The sequence below is a fragment of the Anabrus simplex genome, chromosome 2 (genome assembly GCF_040414725.1).
Source record: "Anabrus simplex isolate iqAnaSimp1 chromosome 2, ASM4041472v1, whole genome shotgun sequence".
Classification (NCBI taxonomy): Eukaryota; Metazoa; Arthropoda; class Insecta; order Orthoptera; family Tettigoniidae; genus Anabrus; species Anabrus simplex.
In genome coordinates, this window is record NC_090266.1 from 857,325,338 (window position 1) to 857,351,253 (window position 25,916).

At 40.8% G+C, this 25,916-nt stretch overlaps 1 protein-coding gene across 1 annotated transcript in view; it reads right to left on the reverse strand.

The window, feature by feature from the left end:
- Window positions 1-25,916, reverse strand: part of LOC136863716 (uncharacterized) — a 769,999-nt gene that overhangs the window by 476,767 nt on the left and 267,316 nt on the right. The window contains exon 3 of the mRNA XM_067140074.2: window positions 8,754-9,060. Coding sequence (XP_066996175.2) covers window positions 8,754-9,060 — 307 coding nt within the window. The remainder of the gene's footprint in view (window positions 1-8,753; window positions 9,061-25,916) is intronic.

Genomic DNA, 25,916 nt, shown 5'->3' on the forward strand with positions numbered 1-25,916 from the left:
AATGTGATCAAATACGAGAGGAGCAGAAAATACGGTAGGCCTACATGCCGAGTTTTACCACATGCAAAATAAGAAATAACTGCTTCATTGAAGTCCGCAGAGTCTCGAACAAAGTTCCTTTCAATTGACAACATAGCAAGAGCAATAAGTCTATCATCGGTCATTGTGCTGCGCTAGAAAATCTTTATTCTCTTCAGGGTAGAGAAACACCTTTCTGCTTCCGATGTCATAGGAATAGTAACAACTATATTTAAAAGTTTTCATTGGTATTACCTTGCCGCTATTCTTTGCCTCAATGATTTTTGAGTTACGTTTCTCTCCAAATGGTAATTATTCCAAAGAAGGCAAATTAATAGGTATTTAGTAAGTAATGATATATTTGGGACAAGATATTAATTGGAATTTGACAGTTTAATGTGACTTTTGGTAGTAACGATGCTTTTCAACACTAGCGCTAGTTACGTGCACTATTCTCTGTTGCCTAGTCAAATTCCCGTAAGGCCAACAGATGGCAGGCACATACCCCAACCCCAACAACACGACTAGCTAGTCTTGAGACAGTGGCCTATTGCGCATGCGTAAAGAACAGAGATCCGTTTCTGCGATATCCTGGTCTTGCCTTAGTGCTGCCTTTCGTTCCCCCGCACCTCGCCACTCCCTTCGCCTATGTACGGACGGAGAGATCGCCTTTGCAAGGGGGTTCATTCCAGACAAGTATCCAGCCACAGACCTTGCGCAGCTCGCATGAATTGAAAGCCAGTACGAGTATATTACGGATAGAGGGACTTAGCAAGAGCTTCGAGATTGACAAGGGAGTTATGAAAATTACGTAGTTGAGTACAATTTGATATAAACTGGAGGTTCATTGCTCCATTGCGCTATACCAGAAACCGCCACTGATGCAGAATGAAGAAGAATGATTAATCGGAATGGTCTTCACCCCGCCGTGTAGATCTATATAAATCCTCTTCATATTCCCACTTCCTCCCTTGTCACATGACATCTCGTTCCAATGAGAGCCGATATACGTAACCCCCCCCCCCCCGTCTACATATAGATGAAGTATCTGTCCTTGACAGAAAAAGCCCTCCTGATAGGAGCACGTGATATGGGGTAATTTAGCCTCCCAACAACGAAATTAGGTAGCTTCCTCTTGCTGTTGCGTACGTTTCCAAGAACCATCCAAAATTAACCTTCCTGGACTATTGCGAGACACCAAGTAGCCTGTCAGCGCATGACCTGTCTTGACAATACCACGGAATATTCTAATATATTAAATTAAAAATTATTTCTTGTTCTTACGTACAATTACATAAATGATGATGATGGACGTTAATAATGAATAAAATTACATATGATATATGGTACATATATATACAATTAATTCGGGTGGGCAATCAAATTATGTAAATGTCGTGGCGACCACGATTATTACAATGGCATCATAAAATGAAGGAAGTTACGCGATTCGCCAGGTAAGTCAGTATAGGAAAAAAAGTAGACACTAAATATTTTACACTACCGAGACTCGTACTCTTGACTCCCGAGGATAGCGGCAGAACACACCATGTAGCGCTCACGGCTACCGCCTCGACTTACATAGCCTGCACGATCGGAGGCATTTCACAAAACTTTAACAAGACCGCCGGACATGATATAGTGCATACATTACCACATTACCGCTAATGTGGACACTGGACGGATAGGCAAAATTTTACACCTTGCCAGCCAAGGTTTGAACAATATAAGGGAGTATAAATTATGCAAATCTTACTTGGAATTCCTTACAGAAGAGAGATGTGTTCATTGCGAGGTCCAGGAACCCACCAGCCCACCCCCAGAAGTACATTTATTATTATAATCTAATAAAGAGCAGCACCCGCTATTATTCATTGCTGAAGTAGCTACTTGCCTTCCTACCGGCCAACGCGAATAGGGATGTGACGTCATTCCCATCAATGTTAGACTGCATTGCCAACCCCGGCAGGATAGAAGCACAAATAACTGTAGACCATGCAAAGGAAACAATGCGGAATACAGAGCAGCAAGTATTCGCTGGGACGTGCCAAATCGAATGCACTTTACTCGCTAACATAGAATGCTCTCCTATCGCCCTAGGCGAAATAGAATGAGCTGTTATCGCCCTACAGATTGCTAAAGACCTAAAAGCCGCTTCGTGATCCTAACCTGGGGGCGTACGCCCCCAGTCCAATAGTTTTGTCACTAAACAGAATGATAAATTAATTCAGCTACAGAATGATCTTAGTTCCAAAGTAAACAGACTGGCAGCATCGTAGACCGTCTGACCACGTCCTCCGGGAGAAGTAAACAGAGGACGGTTATTACGCGCGTAGCTGAATGTAGTGAGTATTGGGTGGCATATTATGCTCCAAGCCCAGAGACGTGACAAGCCATGTCCTGTGGCCGTATAACGACAACGAAATACAGCGTAACTTGGCAAGGCCATATTGACTCTACTATCCTCCAACCTGTACGTGTTGTAGGCAACCATACCTTCCAGGGGACGCTCACATCCTGCGTCGGCAAGTGAACCATTTGCCGATAGGACCAGTATTAACGTGGATATTCGAGAATTTAATATTTAGACCTTCCCTTAAACTATTAATTTACCAGCGTGAATAAAATTATTTATAGCCCATAGGCCCGGCTCATTCAATGTCAGTTAAAAGAACATTAACACACTGTTTGTTAACATAGTGTTAAAAATTTAACAGCATGATAAGATTCTTGCGCTATCCGAACATTTCCTGGGAACTGTTAGTTAACGCGGTGTTAACTCTCAAAAGTCTCGCGATCAGTGAGAATCTAGAAGGCCGTTGCAGAACCATACAGTTTGTGAGCGCGCTTCGATGCGTTTTTGTTTTAATACAGCTGCAAACCAAGGCGCGGGAAGTTAACATTATTCGAGTTTTTGTCTTGACCGTAAAATTTTTGTTGCTTTATATACCAATATGAAAAACATGAGAAGAGAATGTGTGATTTGAATTTCTCTTCTTTTGGAAATTATTTCCAAGTAACCCAGTGTTCACCCTAGGACCTACCGCCCTGCCGTTTTTACAGACCGCCCGGCTAGCATAACCTAGATATGTGCTAGTTTCATAACATCAATACATATTTGAGTCAGTGAGTGTTCCAAATTAAAATGTAAACACTGTAAAACTGTTTACTTTAATGATAAATCTTCATATTGTCAGCGTAATTGCATCAATTACATACGAGTTCAAATGTTCACCTTCACTATCACGTCGTGTCGTGCGCGAGCAGTGTCTGGAACCGCATGCGAGCATTAGATTTCACATGGCACTCCACAGCAACCGAGCGGTAAGTTCCGGTGTTACACAATGATGAACGAGACTCTTATGCCTTGCTCGTGATAATAACACTAAAATAGTTACATTTTTCAGTCTGATACTATTGTTAATGCAGAGAAGGGAATTAACTGAAATTTGATCATATTAATTTTTTACGTAGTATTTCCCGCCCGGCTGCTCATTCCCGCCACCCGGCTGGCGAACATTTCTGGGGAGAACACTGTATAACTCTTATAGAAAGTAAGCAAACTAATGGATCCGTGCTCAAAGCTAATAGTGCGCTTGGCAGAAAATTTGTAGTGAATTTAATGTGCATACTGACGTTAGCCAACGTACGATCAAGCAACTGAAACAACTATATGAAAATCAGCTCTTCTGTTTCTAACTCTCTCTGGAAAAGGCCTATCATATTTCAAATATTCAAGATACAGAAGTTCTACATCTAATGCACCTGCCATATTTTGAGCTAACAGAGAATTTAACTGCTTGAATACGGGCAGTTAAGTTAACTGAGAGTTTAACAGATTGTTAGTCTTAACCAATGTTGATTAAATGCTAATTTGGTTAAGTTCACTGTTAAATTATTTTTACAGGCAATCAAGTGTTAACTGGGGTTGAATAAACCCTGCCATGTAATCAAAATGTGTTCTGCCGTGTTCTGTGATGCGCTTACTTATTATAGAAATACTGACGGACAGACAGCAGACATGACGGGAATTTGAAAAATGCATTTCCTTCTTATTCTGGACATGACTGACACAAAAATACCTTATATTTTTTCTTTTTCTTTTTCTACAATTTTGACCGAAGTAGAGACAAAGCCCTTATATACACGGACATGGATAGTGGTCTGTTATTGTGTAGGCCCTCCTATATGTCCCCCAAGTGTAGCAACTCTTCGTGGCTTTGATTCCACAAGTGGAAGAAACACTTATGGAGAGATTCTGACCCATGTCGTTTGGATATTTACGTAACCCACAGCTTCCTGCTGTCTGAATATGCAGGCACTTGGGTGTTAATGGAACTCATCACCGAGTCCAATAAATGTTCGACAAGGTTCATATCAGGTGAATAAGGTGGCTACAGCGGTCTTTCAAACTCTCCAGAACACTCCTCTAACTAATTCTATACAACCTGGGCCCGGTGACACTTCACATTATCCTGCTGAAATATCTCATATTTGTATGGTTACGTGAAGTCCATGTAGGGCTGCAAGTGGTCACCAATCAGTTTTACAAAGCAGTCACTGGTCAGCGACCTGTTCAGCGGATTCAGTCCATGCCACGTGAGCACGCCTCACACCATTTACCAGCAGCATGTATGGTGCCTTGTTGACAACTGCGGTCCATGGCTTCATAGAGCATGCACCATATCCGAACCCTAACATCAGCTAGAAATGAATGGAACGGTGACTCATCGGGCAAGGTATACATGTCGCCGGACTTCCAGGATCCAACTAGCAACGTCACTTGCCCAAGCGAGACGCCGTACCCGGTGTCGTGGAGTTAACAAGGGCACTCTGGTAAGTCTTCTGCTCCCATATCCCATTGATGTTAAAGAGCGCTGCATTGACTGCTTGATATGCGTCTGATACATCCTACATTGAATGCGGATATGATTTGAGCCAGCATGGTTTATCTGTTACCACGGACAGTTCTAGCCAGACGCCGCTAATCGCGGTCATTAAGCATCCTTGGTCGGCCACTGCGCTGTTCACTGTGGACGCTAATACCTTCCATGAGGTGTTTCCGATACACATGTGACACCGTTGATCGAGGAACGTTAGATGTCCGCACGACTTCGGAAATAGAGTGTTCCATCCAACTGGTCCCCACTATCATGCCCGGTTCGAAAGACGATCATTCACGTCGCCTTGCCACGACCAGCACAGACGGTGTTTACACTCAGATCGCACCGGATACAGGTCTGGATACTTCCATGATGTCACAGCAAGGTGGCGCCACCCATTACCGGTATTACCTTTAACTACTACCATCCCATTGCATTTTGCATGTCGGTGTATACAGAAGTTTCCAAATAATCCTAAATCTCAGTACCAAACTGAAGATCAACAACATTTGCAGAACATTCTTAAGAAGTATTCTGTCAACGTACAAAAAAAGTCGTTGTAGACAAAACGGTACACTATTCTATATCTGTAATAATTCAGTGCCTACAACAGACAATTAATTATACATATTTTCACACATTTTCTACTTTACTGTATCGGTGAGTTCAGCATGTATTGTAAAGCGATATACGTTAGTACAAATGAGGAGATCGAATGAAAACTCTCTGCAATTCCAGCGCGCAAATTACAACCGTTCCTTTTTTTTACCTTTCTTTCTTTTCAAATGTGGCTTGTCTGTTAATAAAATTCTCGATTTCTTTCCTTCATTTGCTATAGGTTTCAAGAGATGCTGGATTACCGGAATTTCGCTCTGCAAGTATTTATCGTCTGGTTGAGAACAGCAATATATTCAGAGTTCTTCAGGCATTAATTACTTTTGGTGTAACTTATAACCACAGTATTGACTCTCCACTTGATCCTCCTGAAAATCTGTTCAGTATTCGCTTGGTATGTACTTTATTGGCTACATGTGGGGAATTTTTTAGTAGTGGCCTTAGCAAAAGAAAATTAGATGTTTATTTAGTTAGTTTTCAATATTATTTTTGGTTCAAATATTCTCATCCGTTATGGAACGAAAAGTTTGCATTTCCATGTGCAATCAAGTATATGTTCCAAGATACAGTCAAGAGCCTTCGTCCAAATATTAAATTATTTACTTCATTTATTGAAGCAAAGGATGCTGTGGCTAAACTTTGTGAACAAAACATTGGTAGCATTAAATCACAGCATTTTGAACATGAATCAATGAATCCTACAGAAGGTGAACTTGATGTTGTTGAAGAGGAATCTGATGATGACGGAACATCTGATACAGGACAGAGTGATGATGCAACACCAAAATCTTCTGATGAGCTTAGTAATGATAGTGTCTCTTCTATTTCAAAGGGCTCCACTCTAAGTGAAGGCGACAAAGGAGAAATAATTGAAAGCTCTTTTGCTCGAGAGTTAATCTACTAATACGAGTTTCATGCATTTCAGCGTTCTGTGGTCTATGTCGGAATTCTATCCTGCAAACTTCATCAAAAAAGGCGATTATGTGACCAACAGAATAGTAATCAAAGCGGGCAGAGTAGATCAGATGGTAGATCGATGGCCTCCTGAGTTCAAATTAGCGGCTTCTATCCCAGCTCATTCCGGTGATATTGGAAGATGCTCAAATACGCTCAAATACGCCTGCCTAGTGGCACGTAAAATAATTCCTGTGGAACGAAATTCCGGTATCTTCGCATCTCCGAAATTCATGAATTAAACTGGCCTGCTAACAGTTTGTATTCGGGAGATAGTGAGTTCGATCCCCAGTATCGGCAGCCATGAAGATACAGTGGAATCTCGATAACTCGAATCACATCGGGAGCTAAATTTTATTTCGAGTTATCGAAATTTTGAGAAATAGAGATTTTTTTTTTTGCTATTTGCTTTACGTCGCACCGACACAGATAAGTCTTATGGCGACGATGGGAAGGGAAAGGCCTAGGAGTGGGAAGGAAGCGGCCGTGGCCTTAATTAAGGTACAGCCCCAGCATTTGCCTGGTGTGAAAATGGCAAACCACGGAAAACCATTTTCAGGACTGCCGACAGTGGGGTTCGAACCTACTATCTCCCGAATACTGGATACTGGCCGCACTTAAATAGAGAATAGAATAGAATGATACGTATCTACGGATTTATACTGAATACAGTACTTTTTACAGTACTTAAAAATATATTAACGAACTCGTACTTTGCGGCATCGCTTTAATTACGACCCTTATTAAAGTAACGCTTTAGAAGATAGAATACAGTGCATACAGTAGTGAAACAAGAAATATACCTCCATTAACACTTTTGGAAAACATTCCGTTCGTCTCCTCTTCTTTTTTTACTCTTAACCTTCCTTTCTTCCACATACTATTCAACAACATTTATTGCTGTGAGGAACACTGTCATTTATAATCGACTGACTCTGTATGTAGATTCGAAACCACGCAGGCAAGATTCGTAAATGGAGCTTGTCATCCACGACTACCAGCGTTGCTTTCATACGTGACCGGTAATGAATTCACACGCGAGAAACAGTGAGGCTTCCGGTCACTAGAAGTTTGTTTTTCGGTTCCCTGCATATTAGCTCCCAGCATCACTGTAAACCTTTTTTTACTAGTTAACTGTTCCTTACAAACTACAAATACTGTACTGCACAGTCAATGTTGTACAAGATTCGAGTTAATTTTTTTTTTTTAGTATTCGGGAGATAGTAGGTTCGAACCCCACTGTCGGCAGCCCTGAAAATGGTTTTCCGTGGTTTCCCATTTTCACACCAGGCAAATGCTGGGGCTGTACCTTAATTAAGGCCACGGCCGCTTCCTTCCCACTCCTAGCCCTTTCCTGTCCCATCGTCGCCATAAGACCTATCTGTGTCGGTGCGACGTAAAGCAACTAGCAAAAAAAACAAAATTGTTTCAAGGGAGGAAATGTTTGCTTCGAGAAATCGAGAAATTCGTCTTACCGAATTTCGAGTAATAGAGAAATAAATACACGTGAGGAATGAAACAAACGGCCGGGAAATTTAAGTTACTTCGAGATACTGAAAATTTGAGTAATGAAGGTTCGAGATATCGAGGTTCGACTGTAGTTTGCTGTAGTTTCCCATTTTCACACCAGGAAAATGGCCTTATGGTGACGATGGGACAGGATAGGGCTAGGACTGGGAAGGAAGTGGCCGTGGCCTTAATTGAGGTACAGCCCCAGCTTTTGCCTGGTGTGAAAATGAGAAACTACGGAAAACCATCTTCAGGGCTGCCGACAGTGGGGTTCGAATCCACCATCTCCCGAATACTGGATACTGGCCGCACTTAAGCGACTGCAGCTATCGAGCTCGGTGCACCTTAATTAAGGCCACAATCACTTCCTTCTCACTCCTAGTCCTTTCGTATTCCATCGTCGCTAAAAGACAAATCTGTGTTTGTGCGACCAGAAGTTAATTATAAACATACTGTTGGGACGTCAAACCAATGAAATACTTATGAGAAGAGTTATCTATACATTTCAGCATGTTTGTGAATTTAGTCCGGACTCCAGCTATTGCTCAAAGGAGAGTAATCTTATCAGATCAGTTTAAAACTACATCTGAAGATGAAGTGAACGGAAAGAGTGTTATTTCACGTAACACTGAATTTACGCACACAGGTCTCTTATACTTTAATACTGTTAATTGCCCATTTCGTGGGCTAGGATTTACTTCTGCAATCTTAAACAAAATTATCTAGTGTCTAACCAACTAGAAGATTTTAAAACGTGAGGTGATATTCACTTACCTGTGCCTCCACATCCATCGCCTCTTGTCGGTACACGAGGATGTCCCTGAGAGTCATGGAGGTCTGCACGATGAGGGCTAGGATGGGAATAAAGGGCAGCACCAGCATCTGCATTAGCTGAAGCCGCCGGCCTCGCTTGTAAGTAGGATTAGTGGCCTCTGCACAGCACTGCCCCCGAGGAGCATACGATACATCCTCCGAGCTGACCGAGCGCACGGAGTGACCGTCCCCAGCTGCGCCAGAGGATGAAGTCCCACTCCTTGCGCCAGGGACCGCCCCATTTTTGCCGCACCGCACCGACATTTTCCTGCAACATTAAACATTGTCGTGAATTAGAATGAATTGAATTCATGAAACTAACAGACATTCAAAATATAGCGAATGGTATTGTACAAGTTGCTCGCACGCACACTTTTCTCAGAAACAATTGAACCTATGAATATAATGTATACTTTAAATATGAAATTAGCTGGTAACATGTGTGGAGAGCAGAACGTTCTGTGATGAAGCCTGTCTGTCTGTCTGTCTGTCTGTCTGTCTGTCTGTCTGTCTGTCTGTCTGTCTGTCTGTCTGTCTGTATGTCTGTCTGTAGAGTTTTCATCCCGATTAGTAGCCTCTGCACAGCACTCATCCTGTATAGAGATAAATATTCACCTACCCTACCGGATATAGCCTACAACTCGTAAAATTGGAAGACCGGACCGAACAATAACGGAGTTAATTTTCCTGATTTGGTTTATTGCTTGGAAATGAGAAGTCATCATCTTCGTGTACCTGTGTGTTTAGGAGCTGTAAAATTTCCTGCGTCATTGTAGTCCCTTCCATACAAATTATTTCAGCTGTAATTGCGGTATGAATGTTTTCCTGGGGTTTCCTAAGTAGTTTCCTACCGAGCTCGATAGCTGCAGTCGCTTAAGTGCGGCCAGTATCCAGTATTCGGGAGATAGTAGGTTCGAATCCCACTGTCGGCAGCCCTGAAAATGGTTTTCCGTGGTTTCCCATTTTCACACCAGGCAAATGCTGGGGCTGTACCTTAATTAAGGCCACGGCCGCTTCCTTCCCACTCCTAGCCCTTTCCTGTCCCATCGTCGCCGAAAAGACCTATCTGTGTCGGTGCGACGTAAAGCAACTCGCAAAAAAAAAAAAGTAGTTTCCTTGAAATAATATATGAAAACTTACACTCAAAATAGTTGCCGAAATTTTCGTGGTCCGGAATCGATCTATTAAATTCTATCGTCTCTTTGGTATCATGTGTGTACCTTGTACGCACGCCACCTATTGACAGGTAACAAGGACGACAGACAGACAGACAGACAGACAGACATAACACAATAAGTAAATAAATACATAAATACATTAATTAATTAATTACTTAATTAATTAATTAATTAATTAATAAACATACGACCTATTATGAGATATTATAAGTTAATAAGTCCGACTCGTTGGCTGAACGGTCAGCGTACTGGCCTTCGGTTCAGAGGGTCCCGGGTTCGATTCCCGGCCGGGTCGGGGATTTTAACCTTAATTGGTTAATTCCAATGGCACGGGGGCTGGGTGTATGTGTTGTCTTCATCATCATTTCATCCCCATCATGATGTGCAGGTCGCCTACGAGAGTCAAATAGAAAGACCTGCACCTGGCGAGCCGAACCCGTCCTGGGATATCCCGGCACTAAAAGCCATACGACATTTCACATTTCATAAGTTAATAAAAACTACTCCTTGTAACAAAAAGGAAGTTTCTTTTCTCGCTCGGAGAATGTCACGCGATTTGTACCTTAATGGCCAGTTCAGAGAGTTTGTTTCTGTGAGAGCACTCCTACAAGAATACGCGTGAGTCAGCCGAATTCTGTGAAGTTTAAGCAAAGATGTAACACAAAAAATTTCTCCTTGGTATAAATCTCGGTTCCAAGATGCTTTGTCCAGCGCCCTTTGTCCAGTGACATCACGTCCACAATTTGTGTCCAAAGACACACCTAATATCTATTCGGAATAGTGCCCAATTAAACCTTAGGTTCCTGAACGTTCCACACCCACATCACCAACAAATGCATTCCGTGAACAAGAATGAAGAAATATGTTCAGTTTACCGACTCGCACTTGAATTTAAATGCCATCACTTCTATGTTTTTGTAGAAGAGCAAACACAACAAATTATAAAACTCTTACCAATATACTATACACGTACCTTTTATCTGTAGATCAATCATCAGATTATTTTCGTATTCACTAATATTATGCAAATAAGAATGACAAACTAATTATTATATATGATGCTATTTACTTATTCTGGATAATATACTGTGCCTGGAATTCAACTATGTTTTTTCTTCTTCTTCGTCTTCCGCTGCCACTTATCCCAAACCTTGGTGGAGTCGCGCGTGTGAACTGTGTCGCACATTTGGACTTTGCTCCGTTTTATAGCCGGATGCCCTTCCTGAAGCCAGGCCCATCTCACTATTGCATGGTTCTGTAATTGGTAGTGAGGTGTATTGTGCGTGTTTGTGTACGTGTGTGTTAAGGCAAACACAAACACCCAGTCTTCGAGACAGGAGAATTAACCAAACGTAGCTAAAATCCCGGAGCCAGCTAAGAATCGAACCCGGGATGCTCTGAAATGAAAATAAGAGAAGATGTTTGAATTTATCCTGGAAAAGTTATAGACATACTCCCTTTCTTGCACCACGAACCTACTACGCTGGCGTAGCAGGGGGAGAGGTGATACACCCACGTGGCGCGTCCCAGGTGGCGGACAGGGGGGTCCTAACCGGCTTGCCGGCGGACTTGAGGGAAATAAAATACTTCTCGCAGACCAACCCCCCCCCCCGCCTGTGGGTGGGGGACGCAGACGAATAATTCACCCACGGTATCCCCTGCCTGTCGTAAGAGGCGATTAAAAGGGGCGACCAAGGGATGATTCTATTAGAACCATGAAACTACTTTTGATTAGTACCGTCACGCGGGGAACACCATGGGTTGCCTGTACTTGCGAGTAGTACCAATATATTTGGTACGAAATAGGTTTGTGATTAGTAGTAGCAGAGAGTGGTTCACTGTGGGTTTCCAGTACCCGTGAGCCGTACCCTTGTGAGCAACACCACGGGTCTGGGCGTTGCCTGCGATTAGTACCACTATTTAGCGGCACCGTGGGTCTGCGTTGCCTGTTCTTAGTACCCACTATGTGAGGAACACCACGGGAACACCGGCGCCCGTGATTAGTTCACCTAGGTGAGGAACACCATCAGTTTGCGTTGCCTATGTGTGGCGCCATTATGTGAGAAACACCATAGGTCTGCGTTACCTGTACGACGTCCAATACTTGTGAGTAGTACCAACATGTGTGGAACACCGTGAGTCTACGCTACTTTTGATTAGTTCCCCAACAAGACAAATACCATGGTTCTCCCTTACTAGCGATAACTACCATTATGTGGGGCCATTGACCTGGATTTTGGACCCTTTTAGACAACAAGCATCCTCGATTCAGGATTGTGCTTTAGAAGTAGTCTCTTGGTCAGTAATACTGTTTTTATGATAGTTTTGGGTAGGATCCACTGATTGTTTTAAATTCATATCCATCCATTCATTCTTCATGCCATTTTTTATTTTGGTCAGTGGATGATTTAAAACTTTTAATTTGTCATTTCATTTCGTACCATCAGGGGCCGATGACCTAGATGTTAGGCCCCTTAAAACAACAAGCATCATCATCAACCTTTCTTGCACGTAACCAGTCTTAACCTAATACACTCTTACTAATAACAAATACTTTTAAATTATGCCAATATTAATTATAACAATAAAATGAAGAAAATAAATATGTTAACAATAGTACACTACAATAGATTTATTATGTGGCAAGATTAAGGCCATTAGCCTCTCTTTTCCATCTAAGCAGAAAATACAATATTTACATGTGCAGAATTAAAACAGATAGACTACAGTTGAAATATCCTGAAGCTAATAAAGAACGTGTCGTCTCAAAACTCACGAGTCTCAAAACTCACGAGTCCCAAAACTCACGAATTCCAGGAAGAGGGTTAGTAAAAACAGGTTTCTCTACCTGGGCCAGTCTCAAAACTCACGAGCAAGGCGAGTTCTTCTTTGATTGGATAAATGTCCACCCTATTAGTGATGGGATAATGGAATACTTTTAATAATCGAATAACTTCCATCCGATTGTTTAAATAATCGAATGAATAATCAATTTCAATAATCGAATGAGTTTCAAATATCATTCAGTTATTCCGCGCAGAATAATCGGATGCGCCATGAATAATATTTTTCGATTTAAGTGTGTCGGATAGATGGTTTATTGAAATAAGCGAATAGATGAACTCTTACGAAAAATAGAAATACGCTTTTTTCCAAGTGAATCTCCAAGTATTGAAACTAAATGAGTGAATTAACTGTCTTGATCTTAAATATCTCTAAATGAAATTCCTTATTCAAGTAACTGCCGCCTTCTGGCCGCATAATGGAACTAAGTCGCAGTACTATGAACTGGCCATTTCTTTTAACTTACAGCGGGCAATACTGTGTGTCGTCCGGCTGCATGCATAAATGGTTAGCATGCTGGCCTTTGCTCCATGTGGTCAAGGGGGTCCAGGGTTCGGTTTCTGGTCTGGTCAGATATTTTAACTTTCATTAGTCATTTCCTATGGCTGGGGGACTGGGCGTTCGTGCCGCCTTCAGCATTATACTTTATTTTAGGTAGGGCCTCATCCTCACAGACGTGCAGGTCGCCTGTACGGCGTCAACTCTAAAGACCTGCACCAGACCTCCCGGTGAAAGGTAAAAAAAATATCAGCTTTAAGACAACAGCAAAATATTTTAATAATAATAATAATAATAATAATAATAATAATAATAATAATAATAATAATAATAATAATAATAATAATAATAATAATAGTAATAATAATAATAATAATACTCATCGGTCTCTTTAATTCACCAGCCATTATTCTTCCCCTGTGAGTCGGGATGGCAGAATAACTTCCACAGTACCACCCTGTCTGTCGTAGGGGAAGCGTGAGTCACCGCGCACCTCATCCCTCCTGCGGTCATCGCAAGCATCTGCTGTCCGGATTCGTGAATTTTGAGACTCATTAGAATGTTTACTTTAGCTACCAGTTTGTGGTCGTGAATTTTGATACTGTTTGTAACTAATTTTAGCCCGTGAGTTTTGAAACTCGCGAGTTTTGAGAACCATAAAGAATACAGTATAATAATAAAAAAACCTGTTTTCCAGTCAGTGAACGGGTCAGGGATGGAATGAATGAAGCCACCATCTTGCGGCGAGGATAGGAATTTTGCCGGCTGCCGAGGCCTGTCGCACTCCTCTGCGGCAATGATTAATGACTGACAGATGAAATGAAATGATAGTGGAGAGTGTTGCTGGAACAAAAGATGAAGGGAAAACATGAGTACCCGGAGAAAAACCACCTGTCCCGCCTCCGCTTTGTCCCGCACAAATCTCACATGGAGTGACCGGGATTTGAACCACGGAACCTAGCGGTGATAGGCCGACGCGCTGCCGCCTGAGCTACGGAGGCTCACACAGTATAATAATAATAATAATAATAATAATAATAATAATAATAATAATAATAATAATAATAATAATAATAATAATAATAATAATAATAATAATATGAGTAGAATTATCTAACCTAGTCATATTAAGATAGAATTGCATCAGATATACAAAACACACACTGTACGTACATAAACATTAAATTCGAGTCGATGTAACTGGCAGAAATATTAAATTAACTTAATCTAAGGGTACTAGATTTACTAATTGAAACAATGTGTCAAAAGTATTTAGATATTAAGAAGATACCGGAATATCCGGATCAATTTAAAAGCGCAGAGAAGGAATAGTCAGACGAGGAAGAAAATGGCCTATGAAAAGAAGAGGAAAATACTGAAGACGCAGTAGGAGCAGGAGTTTCGAGGTCAATAACAGATAATTAATTCATGTTTTCCTAGGATATCCACACAGGAATGTTTAAATGCTGGGTTGCTAGACATGCTTGTGACGTCCACCGGTAGCAAATTCTGTTGTCGGGCTACGGTATGGTGAATGATTGTCGTTATGTGTAGGGGGCGGGTTACACACATAGTGCAGCAAGATGATGTGTTATGCTCTGCGGAGAGGAGCTTGACGCGATCACGGAGATAGGCTGGTTGAGAAATTTTAAGAATATTATGCAAAAAGTAAAGAGTGTGAATTGTGCGACACTCTTGCAAGCGAAGCCATCCGAGCCGCCTGTATTGTGGTGTGATGTGGTGAGCGTAACGAAGCCCACAGAAAAATCTCATACAAGAATTCTGAGCACACTGTAATTTCCTTTTCCATTCTATTCCTAACTTGTCATAATATCTCAATAATCAAAATGAGGTAATGCAAGTGATTCAACAAGAATTTTCTTTTGTTGAAATGGGAAAGTAAATTTAAATTTGATGAGAAAATGTGGCGTTTCGTATATTTTTCTACACACAGATAGAGCGTGGACAGACCAGGGCAGACGTTCGTCAAATATTAAATCAAGATTCCTTACGTTTTGGCTATACTATATGAGAGTGCCATTTACCAACAACGCCCCGTCGCTGCCCATTCAGACAAGGAGCCGGAAAAAATAAAACCCAAGAAAAATACTTGCTCTCCGTGTTTGGACGTAAGTACTACTTTTTAATGTATATTTTGTGATCATAAAACGTCTTCTTGCGTTTCGCGACATTTCGTTCCAGATATATCGTCGCACAGCAAATCGTCCCAGATTACAAAATCGTCCCACGACAAATTACCACATTAGGCCTACAAAATCTCACGCGGCAAATCATTTAAATCACTTTGCATCACAAAACTGAACTCTGGCTAGTCAACTGGTACCAAACAGACAACTTCAATGGACAGCATGTTATTTGGTAATAAAAAAACCCATAGTCACATAAGCTACATATTTATCTAGCGAGTAGAATTTTAGTGATGGTCCAACCTTGACTAACTACCTTTCAAAGGGGTTGTCCCAAGTTGGAGTATGAAGGGTATAGTGCCCCGAAACACACGTAGGAAAACAACAAACGCAGTTTAACTGTAGTTCATCTTAGTAGAAACTCACATGACCTAGTGAAGGAAACAGGGCATACGCACGGGTCATACTGGGGGCAGAAATAAGGTAATGCAAGTGGTTGTTGAAATAACGGAGGAAGCAGTGACGTCAAACAAATAATAGCCTCAATCCTTAACCGACATATAAAGTCAACATCTAATGAGACATATGGAAAGCTGCATTAAGGCGAACAATCCAGAGTCAGAGAAGAAAATTATCCACCAAATCCAACAAAATTTAACAGACGTCACCGATATTCCTGACAGGTGTAAAACTGACAAGAGCTGCATGACCTTTATGTTCTAGGATATGACATTAATGGAAAAAGGTTTTGAAACCGCAATGTACATACAGATATTGTTTCAAGACAAATCTATAACATACATACATCCATATAACTCAATCATTGACTGCGACAAAATATTCATCTGTATCCCTTGGAACTAAATTATTATACAAATGAGAACTTTTCCTTGGAAATATTTTAATGTCGCGAGTAGTCTTGGAAATCATTTTCTGAGAACTGTCACGACTTCCTCATCTCGTCATGTGGAAGAAAGTTCCCTCGAAATATTTTTATCAGAAGAGAGATAGCATCCTCTTTCACATTGACTTTTTAATGAATGCTGGAAATTGGAATCTATATCCATTAGAGAGCCTGCCAGTGAAGCAGCAAGCTTGCCCTGGCTGCTCGGCAAATTGCCTCCAAATCAGGGGCTGTGAACTTTCGTATATTCCCTTGCCGAGATTATCGTTGCGGTAACATTATTTCAGAATGGTCTCTCTCTATTAATACAAGTAATTGAAGTTCTCTGGATTGCGTTGAGCTAAACTGGAGCAACCAGTTTCCTTGAAATATTCTTGCAAGTTCTCTCTCATTTTTTTGGAAAGCATCTCTAGCGTAAAATAATCTTGAAATTGTCGACGCTCAGATCATGGCAATACATCTCAGTTGCTGGAAAACGTGGGTGAAAAGTTAATTGGCTTCGGATTTCTTGAGAAAACACACTTCATAGTAGTGAATTTGTTAACAAATACATATGCACATGAAAGAAGACCATATCTCCCAAGTCATTTTTTTTGCAAGTTGATTTACGTCGCACCGACACAGATAGGTCTTATGGCGATGATGGGACAAGAAATGGCTAGGAGTGGGAAGGAAGTGGTCGCGGCCTTAATAAAGGTACAGCCCCAGCATCTCTCAAGTCAAATGCACGGAGTTGCAAAATTCAATATTCAAACTTAAAGGTTTGCTTTATTTTTTGCTAGTGGTTCAACGTCGCACAAACACATCCAAGGTTTTCGGCGACGCAAGGATGGAAAAGAGCTAGGCTAGGATTGGGAAGGCATCGGCCATGGCATTAATTAAGGTGCAGCCTTTTCTTGGACTTCCAGGTGTCATTGTGGTAGTGATCATTACTGATTCAAGGAGTAAAACAAAGTGATTACAGTCCCCAGAATTTACAGAAGAGACATTTTTAATTTTTTTAAAAATACGTAAATCTGACCGTCTCCAATTTCTAATTTCATCTACGGTTCTTTGACTAAAATACTGGTTTCGACATCAACATTTCAGAGAAAAACCAAACTAAATATTTTAATCAAACAGCCCTGGGCCTGAAATAAAATACTTAACAGTAAAATTATGTTATGGAGAAGGTTGCTAGATGTGACTGAAAAAAAATCAAATTTTTCATTAGTACGAGCTTCATTCTTCAGAGAAACCAATGCACATACGCTACTGCATGCAACAATTCACCACTGTAATGACGTAATGTCTTACTTATTTCCTTTAATTCCTAGGTGGAACACAGGGCCTCAACGAAATTTCTGGAGCTTGTTCTATCTGCCGCAAATGCTTTCACCTCTCCTCATGTCTTGTTGACTACAGCTATCTTCCTGCCTATGGTTCTCTTCCAGGTAATCCTCGGTTTGCCTTGTCTGCGACTACCTTGTGGATTTCAGCTCAATACCTGCCTTGTGATACCTTCTTGTGGTCTTCTCGGGGTGTGCCCTATTCATCTCCACTTTCTTCTCATTATTTGTTTCTGTATGGGTGGGACATTGACTTGTGGCCTCCTAAAGGTCTTTGTTTGAGATCGTCTTTGGCCACCATATTCTCATGATGTACCTCAAGCAACGATTTATAAAGTCTATAACCTTGCGGTAAAATCACGTCATGTGGCCAGCTAATAACCTATAATAATAATAATAATAATAATAATAATAATAATAATAATAATAATAATAATAATAATAATAATAATAATAATAATAATAATATTCTTTGCTTTACGTCCCATTAACTACAATACTTTTACGGTTTTCTGAAACGCTGAGGTGCCGGAATTTAGTATTGCAGAATTTCTTTACGTGCCAGTGAATCTACCGACACGATACTGTCGTATTTGAGGACCTTCAAATACCATCGGATTGAGCAAGGATCGAACTTGCCAAGTTGGGGTCAGAAGGCCAGCCACTCATCCCGGCTAATTACATGCCTGTACTGGGTCAACACGCACGGCATTCAGTTGTTTATAGTCATGCTGCGACTGCAGAATGGTGGACAGAACAGCCATGCACTTGGTTTCTTCTTCTTCTTTTTATACTACTTTTCCCCACACCTGTGGGGTCGCGGGTACGAACTGTGTCGCACATGGGGATTTGGCTCTGTTTTACGGACGGATGCCCTTCCTGACGCCAACACTATATTGGAGTGATGTAATCACTATTGCGTATTTCTGTGGTGGTTGGTAGTGTAGTGTGTTCTCTGAATTTGAAGAGGAAGCTGTTGGGGCAAACACAAACACCAAGTCCCCGGGCCAGAAGAATTAATCAGAGGCGATTAAAATCCCCGACCCGGTCAGGAATCGAACCCGGGGCCCTCTGAACTTAAGGCCTCAACGCTGACCATTCAGCCAAGGAGTCGCACCGGTCATGCACTTGGTTTATTGTGCATGGAGTGGTAATTGAATAGCTGAGAGACTTTACACAAACAATGTCCTAAGCGGCACCTGTTAAATCAGAGAACATTTGTTGGAATTAGTCGTCGACGGCGCGAAAGCTGTTCCTCAAAAGCTGTTAATTGCTGGCAATGCTGTTATCGTGGGTGCTCAGAATCTTGTGTCATTTTTATCTTCGCTGTCACTTTACAGGTTTTCCCTTTTTAGGTGCACACATCAGATACGACTGTTGATGTTCAATATTGCACCCTGATGTTTGAGGAGGAATTTTTAAGAAAGGTAGAGAACGTTATGCCAATGAGTTCGCAATATGTATGTATGTTGACCACATTGCTGTGTAACGTGAACAAGCGTTTCAACCTAACGACTATCCTTGTTGCCAGTGGTACTTGCAGAGATGTACTATCGAACCTATCTCCGCGATGTGTGTTTTTTTTTTCACTGACGAATCCTTCACACAAGACAGAGTGAGCAATTGCCTCAACCAATATCTGTGGGCTGAGAAAAGCTCACATAAACTACACCTGAAGCCAGCAACAAATATTATTTTGTTGTCAATACGTGGACAGAATGTTAGGGACTTGATTAGGTCTTACATACGTCCACCACATCTTAGTTTCAACATTTATCTGTACTATGGGATGCTCTCGTTCTCTTTCGGGGTTACAACATCATAGAGCACCACTTCACTTCGTAATTTTAACCTGATAGCATTCGAAGTCACATTCATGGCTTGCTCTTTCTAGTAACCTTAACCCATCTGATGTTCTTATTGTACGGGTATATACACAGCCGATAGTACGGTACGCCGTTAGTAGTGGGAGATCACCGTCCTTCAGCATTAAGTCGCTCAGTATGTACGAAGGATGCGTGAAGACTTCGAACGTGGAAAGCATTCAGTAACACACCAACGCAGAGCGTGAATAGACGTAATAACTCCATATTCAATGTACCTCGTAATTCATAATCACTTCATCTATCATTGTATATATGTACTGTACATATAAGTAAGTACTATTCAAAATTGGTTAATAAGCCAGTGTTCATGTAATTTCTGACCGTGCACATATCATTGCTCCAATTCAGTCTGTTTCTTGCATTGTAAAATTGTTCTCAAAATTCAGATGCAACTCCTATTCTATGTTCCACCAGCATACATATTGCCCTCCACCCCCACCCCAAATCCAGTCTACATCCATATTATTGCAATAGGATATTCCAAATTTAGACGTAACCAGTAATACTTCCAAGAAGAAAAAATGAGAAAAAAGAAAAGAAAAATGATGACCCACCATACCACCAATGCTGGTCAACAAACAAATAAAAACAAGGTACACCCTCTTGCCATGCCCCCTTACCCACAAACACGATTAAAACTACCTCTAAGATATAACCATACTTTACCACCCCCTGAACACTTTAAGGCCCTTCGGAGGATACCTAACTTCCTCACCTATCAGCAATCGGCATGACATCTTTCTCTTGGGTCGTCTACAGGTTCTTCGTCACTTGCTTAGGTATGAGGCGGGTTTCAGTAATTTAAACTATTGTCTACAATGAGACGACTCAAGTTAAAACAAATGGATGTTTTATTTACCATTGAGACGAAACCTGACCACTTGTGACCTTTCACAATCTGTAATCAATGAACTAAATCCTGTTCGTTTTAAACAATAAGTAATAATAACAACGATGATGAGAGACGCTGGCTTTGGAGACCTTAACTCAATTGCCTTATTAGAAACCACCGTCTTAATTTAAGAATGAAATAAAGAAAGTCTGGAGATATCTAAGATCGGTTTCCATGTGAGACTGCATGTACCACCATAATGATTCGTGATGATCCAGCCCCCGTAACACGAGCTCTGGACTCTTGGTATAATTATGGCAGTCCACACAGTGGTTGTACGGCATGGACTCTTAAGTGAATCGATGTAACCTGCGACTATGTCATGGACAGACATCTAACTTTGTGATTTACGTTAAAGTCATTGTGAATGATGACCGCAATAAAATGATGCTATAATGGCAGATGGGCCTAATCTAAGTCCCTGAGGTTGATGACCCCATGACCATCCAAACTTCTAAGCGGAAGGCTGAACACATTTAAGTTGAATTAGTTGATGGCCAAGGTTTCCACATTAATAAATCCCCAGCACATCTTCTGCTCAACAAATCAAAATAACAACAACAACAAACGATCACAACACTTGCGGCAGTAAAAGTCACTTACCATGGGACATGTCCCCTTAATCCTTATGTTAATAAGTTGAAATTTCCCAGCAAATAAAACTAAGATTTCCAGAATACATTTTCACGTTAGTCACGTGGTATTAAGCTAACTCTCAAAATACGGTTCCACTGAAGTTAATAAATTAATAAATGAAGTAATCTCATAATCCTGGTTTCTTTAAACTCCCTAACTGTTTCAATTACTCTTCGTTATCACTTGGACATGTCTACCAGAAACATCCCTTTGAAGAAAATACTGATTTTCTATTGTTTATGCTCATAGGTTCCTCGTTCCGCAGCTGGAAAGCGAAATACATTGTCATAACTATCGATGCCATTTATTTATTTCATGATGTCACTCAACAAGTTTGTATTATAACACTAATAATTATTAAGAAACTAGCTTGGATAATCCTATAATCTGCATAAATTTACACACAACGCAAAATAAAACAACCCTTGTGAAATCGCTTATAACGCCTACGGTTATCCCTTGGCTAATTCCGGCACCTCCTTCCATATGATTTCAGGCCGATGAGACTCAAGTGTTGTAATGCACCTCACCCAACTCTAGGGTGGATGGACTACTGCACCCCATGTGCTCCACAACCATGACCTCAAACCACATGAATCTACATTTGTGCCCTGGAAACTAACAAAAACAACAACACGATCATCCATCACGAACTTTATGGTTTGACAAGCTATCGTGACATTCAAATAAAATAATCGCAAATCTTTGGACAACCCTCAACAACACGAAGCCACATCACTACGGAGTCTCATAATTTTGACACCCCTGAAAATGGTTATTCACAACATAACACCACAATCGTGTCACTTCCTTCGCACCGATACTGAATCTCAAGTTCTCTACTAAATTAATATTTTCTTAAGTAATGAAATCAAATTCCAAACATTTATTATAAATGACAAAACCTCAGTTACAGTTTCTTTCTGACAAATGAACTGGATCGCTCGCCCAACAGCTGGCTTACTACCTGGAAACACGACCATTCTCTCGTCACCCCAATGAAAGCAAACACGTTATCTCTAACGGATCAAAAATGAAAACTCGCCTCGTTCACAACTCGCGTGAAATACAATTATTCTTCACCAACACAGAATATGCGAAGAGATTTAATTTTAAACAACACTTGAAATATTCTTATCCATCACGGTCCTACGGTTTCATGTGGGATCCTAACTATGGAATGATCCTATTCCCATATAATTAAATTACACAAATAAATACTCGGGTTCCCTACAATTAAAATCCTGACACAAAATCTCTTCAACACTACAGGATTTCAACAACCTCATCCACATTCTTTCCTATCTCTGCAAGACTTGAACAACTTGCTATCACAAATTCCCTACACGACAATAATATGGAATATCTTTCTTACGTGATCCACTATGTTGTTACATAAAACAATCTGCGACAAACTAAACATCTCTCCTCACACATCTGAAATTGACAACACGATATATCCAAAACCGAAGCTCACAACTTGACTTACAGAAAGTTTACCATTATTTTCGTCTCATCAATACTGCACAGATTTTAACAGACTTTTGGAATAACGTTTCCCTTCCACAAATCACACACCAATTTCGTTTTGTGTCTTCCCTCGACAAATTTACAGCGCCGAACACAGGAGGGTGTGCTTTCCGCAACAGTTGACATTCCATCATTACTATGCACTCGCTTTAAATGGTGAACCATGGATTAAACTTAGAGGAATTTCATCTTTACACTGAACAGAATTTCGTGATAAATTAATATCTTAACTTTGGCAAACAACAAATATAGGAGATAAACGTACGGAAATGACACTTCGCTCTGGACATTATATTCGTTTTACAGGCATCAAACCTACTACTGTACAACATTTCACACGCTAGTTTCGTGGCTCTCCCAGTTACCCAAGAAACTAAAAATGACCTTTCATCGTATTCCTATGACATTTTCACGACATAAAATGTGACCAAAATGCGTCACAGATACACAAATAAAATGGTGACATAATGAAATAAACAAATGCATTTTCATCAGGGTAAATTACATACTTGAAATCGTACGTGGTCTTGCATTATAACAGGCCCACCAGCCTCTCTCAATATTTATCTAGCCATCTCGACAGATAGTGGTTTTACATAACATAATCTCCCTTTCATTTTATTTGATACAATTCACCTGAAGGTAACTACATAAAAAGTGCCCTTCACACTTTCTCTTCCTCGCAAACCGAACACGTTCGTCAAATCAACGATCCGCACACGCAATAAAGTAAAACAATTATATTTTCTAATTCAACTGCAAGGTTTCGGCATTATAATGACCGTCTGTTGCCTGGATGTGAATTTACATGATCTAATCTATCTCCAATTGGAGATGGCGTTATATAGCCACATTTGGCCAAAACTATCTCCCCTTCTGGGGAATTAGTCTCCCCAACATCTTTACAATGTTAGTCTGAACGAAGTTCGGTCTCCTCATATTCAGTGGAAACAATGCGAAGATTGCAGATGGCGCGGCGTTCTTTTTTAAAAATTCTCCCACTACCATGCCATCCGCATTTACCGCCAAAAGTTTACTGACACTGGTTTCACCTCACAGAAAATTAATTATGCCTGATTATTACATAACACATAGTTGCTTATTTTAGTAGCGGTGTTGATGGTAAGCATTACGTGTTTCTCTTAACCGATTTGAATCGTTAAATTAACGATTAACAGACCTTTGGAATAACATTTCCGTTCAAAAAATCACACACCAATTTCAACTCGTACCTTCCCTTGACAAATTTACAGCGCCGACACAGGATGGTATGCTTTTCGCAACAGCTGACATTCCATCATTACTACGCACTCGCTCTAAATGGTGAACCACGGATTACACTTACAGGACTTTCATCTTTACACTGAACATAATTTTGTGATAAATTAATATCCTAACTTTGGCAAACAACAAATATGGGAGAATAACGTCCAGAAATGACACTTCGCTCTAGACGTTATGTTCATTTTACAGCCATCAAACATACTGCTGTACAACATTTTACACGCTTACGCTATTTTACGCTCAACTATTCTTTCCTCTGAGTTTTAGAAGAAATATCTTAATATTGGTTTACAAAACCAGTGTTTTTATTAAAGTACTAAAGCAATGGTAATAAGTATAAGTTGAGTTACGTTGATTTTGTTATTATTTTGTAGGGGTATGAGTATTTTGCTAAAAACGTAAAGGGTATGGATGATTGATTACCCGGCAGAGGCAGTCAGATTTTGGAAGGGCGGAGAAATGTCCATTCGACACTCCTTGTCCTACGATATTGCATGAAAAGTTTTCTGATTGCACATTTGGTGTTTACCAGACAAAATTAATTAATACTTGGCCATAGATTGTCCAAGAGTGATAGGTTTACCCGCTATCAGGTAGAGTAAAACAGAACGTCTAACTTCACGGGCAGGCCGGCTGGATGGCGTCAAATGAGAGGAAAAATATCTATCATTGTGTTTGGAGAAGGATAGGAACTAGCCATGACGTGTGGATGATAATTTCCAGAGAAGGTGAGGTAATTACTGATAATCTAGTTGTAGCTAATGAATTACATTAATGGCATGCAACGCATTAAATGAGCAGAATAGATTGGCGATAGAGATTTACGGTAAGGATGATTGTTTCCTCTTCCAAATTAGCCGTAGAGAAATTCATGAAAGAGCTAAGAAATAAAAGAAAGTTAAGTCGCAAGGGCCTGAGGAAGTCCTGAAACTGGAAGGAAGAGCTATTATACACTACTTCGAAATACTATTTAATCTATCCATCCAACTACGATACGTAAATTCCAGGTGGCTAGAAGAAGGCAAATCGGCAATTATCCAGGATTCGGGAGATAGTGGGTTCGAGCCCCACTGTCGGCAGCCCTGAAGATGGTTTTCCGTGGTTTCCCATTTTCACACCAGGCTGTATCTTAAATAAGGCCACGGACGCTTCCTTCCTACTCCTAGCCCTTTCCTGTCCCATCGTCGCCATAAGACCTACCTGTGTCAGTGCGACGTAAAACAAATAGTAAACAAAGAAGAAGGCAACTTTAGTCCCGGTAAAGAAAGGGAACAGACTGCTACCGGACAACTGTAGTCCCATTAGTCTTACACTGAGCACGATAGCTGCGGTCGCTTAAGTGCGGCCGGTATCCAGTATTCGGGAGATAGTAGGTTAGAACCCCACTGTCGGCAGCCCTAAAGATGGTTTTCCGTGGTTTCCTATTTTCACACCAGGCAAATGCTGAGGCTATACCTTAATTTAGGCCACGGTCGCTTCCCTCCCACTCCTAGCCCTTCCCTGTTCCATCGTCGCCGTAAGATATATCTGTGTCGGTGCGACGTAAAGCAACTAGCAAAAAAAAAACATTAGTCTTACATCCATTGTATGCAATCCAAATGGAGAACCTTCTTTCTGAATATCTAAGGTAACAATGGGAGAAAAGTTCGTGAGTTAATGACAGGCAAAACGGTTTCAGAAAAGGACTCTCTTGTGGGAGCCAGATGTCACTCTCAGAATATTAGCGAGTTATTAGACAATGATATGCAAGTTGACGCTATTGTAATTGATTTTACTGAAGCATTGTATGCAATACCACATTACATTCTGATCCAAAAATTGGTGGAAGTTTACACTGTCGATAATGATGATGCTTGTTGTTTAAAGGGTCCTAACATCTACGTCATCGGCCCACACATTGGTAAATGGGTGGTACTGTGGATCATAGAAATGTTGACAGATCGCGCACAAAAAGAGTAAAAATGGGAATTAAATACTCTAAGGAAGTTTCTATAAAG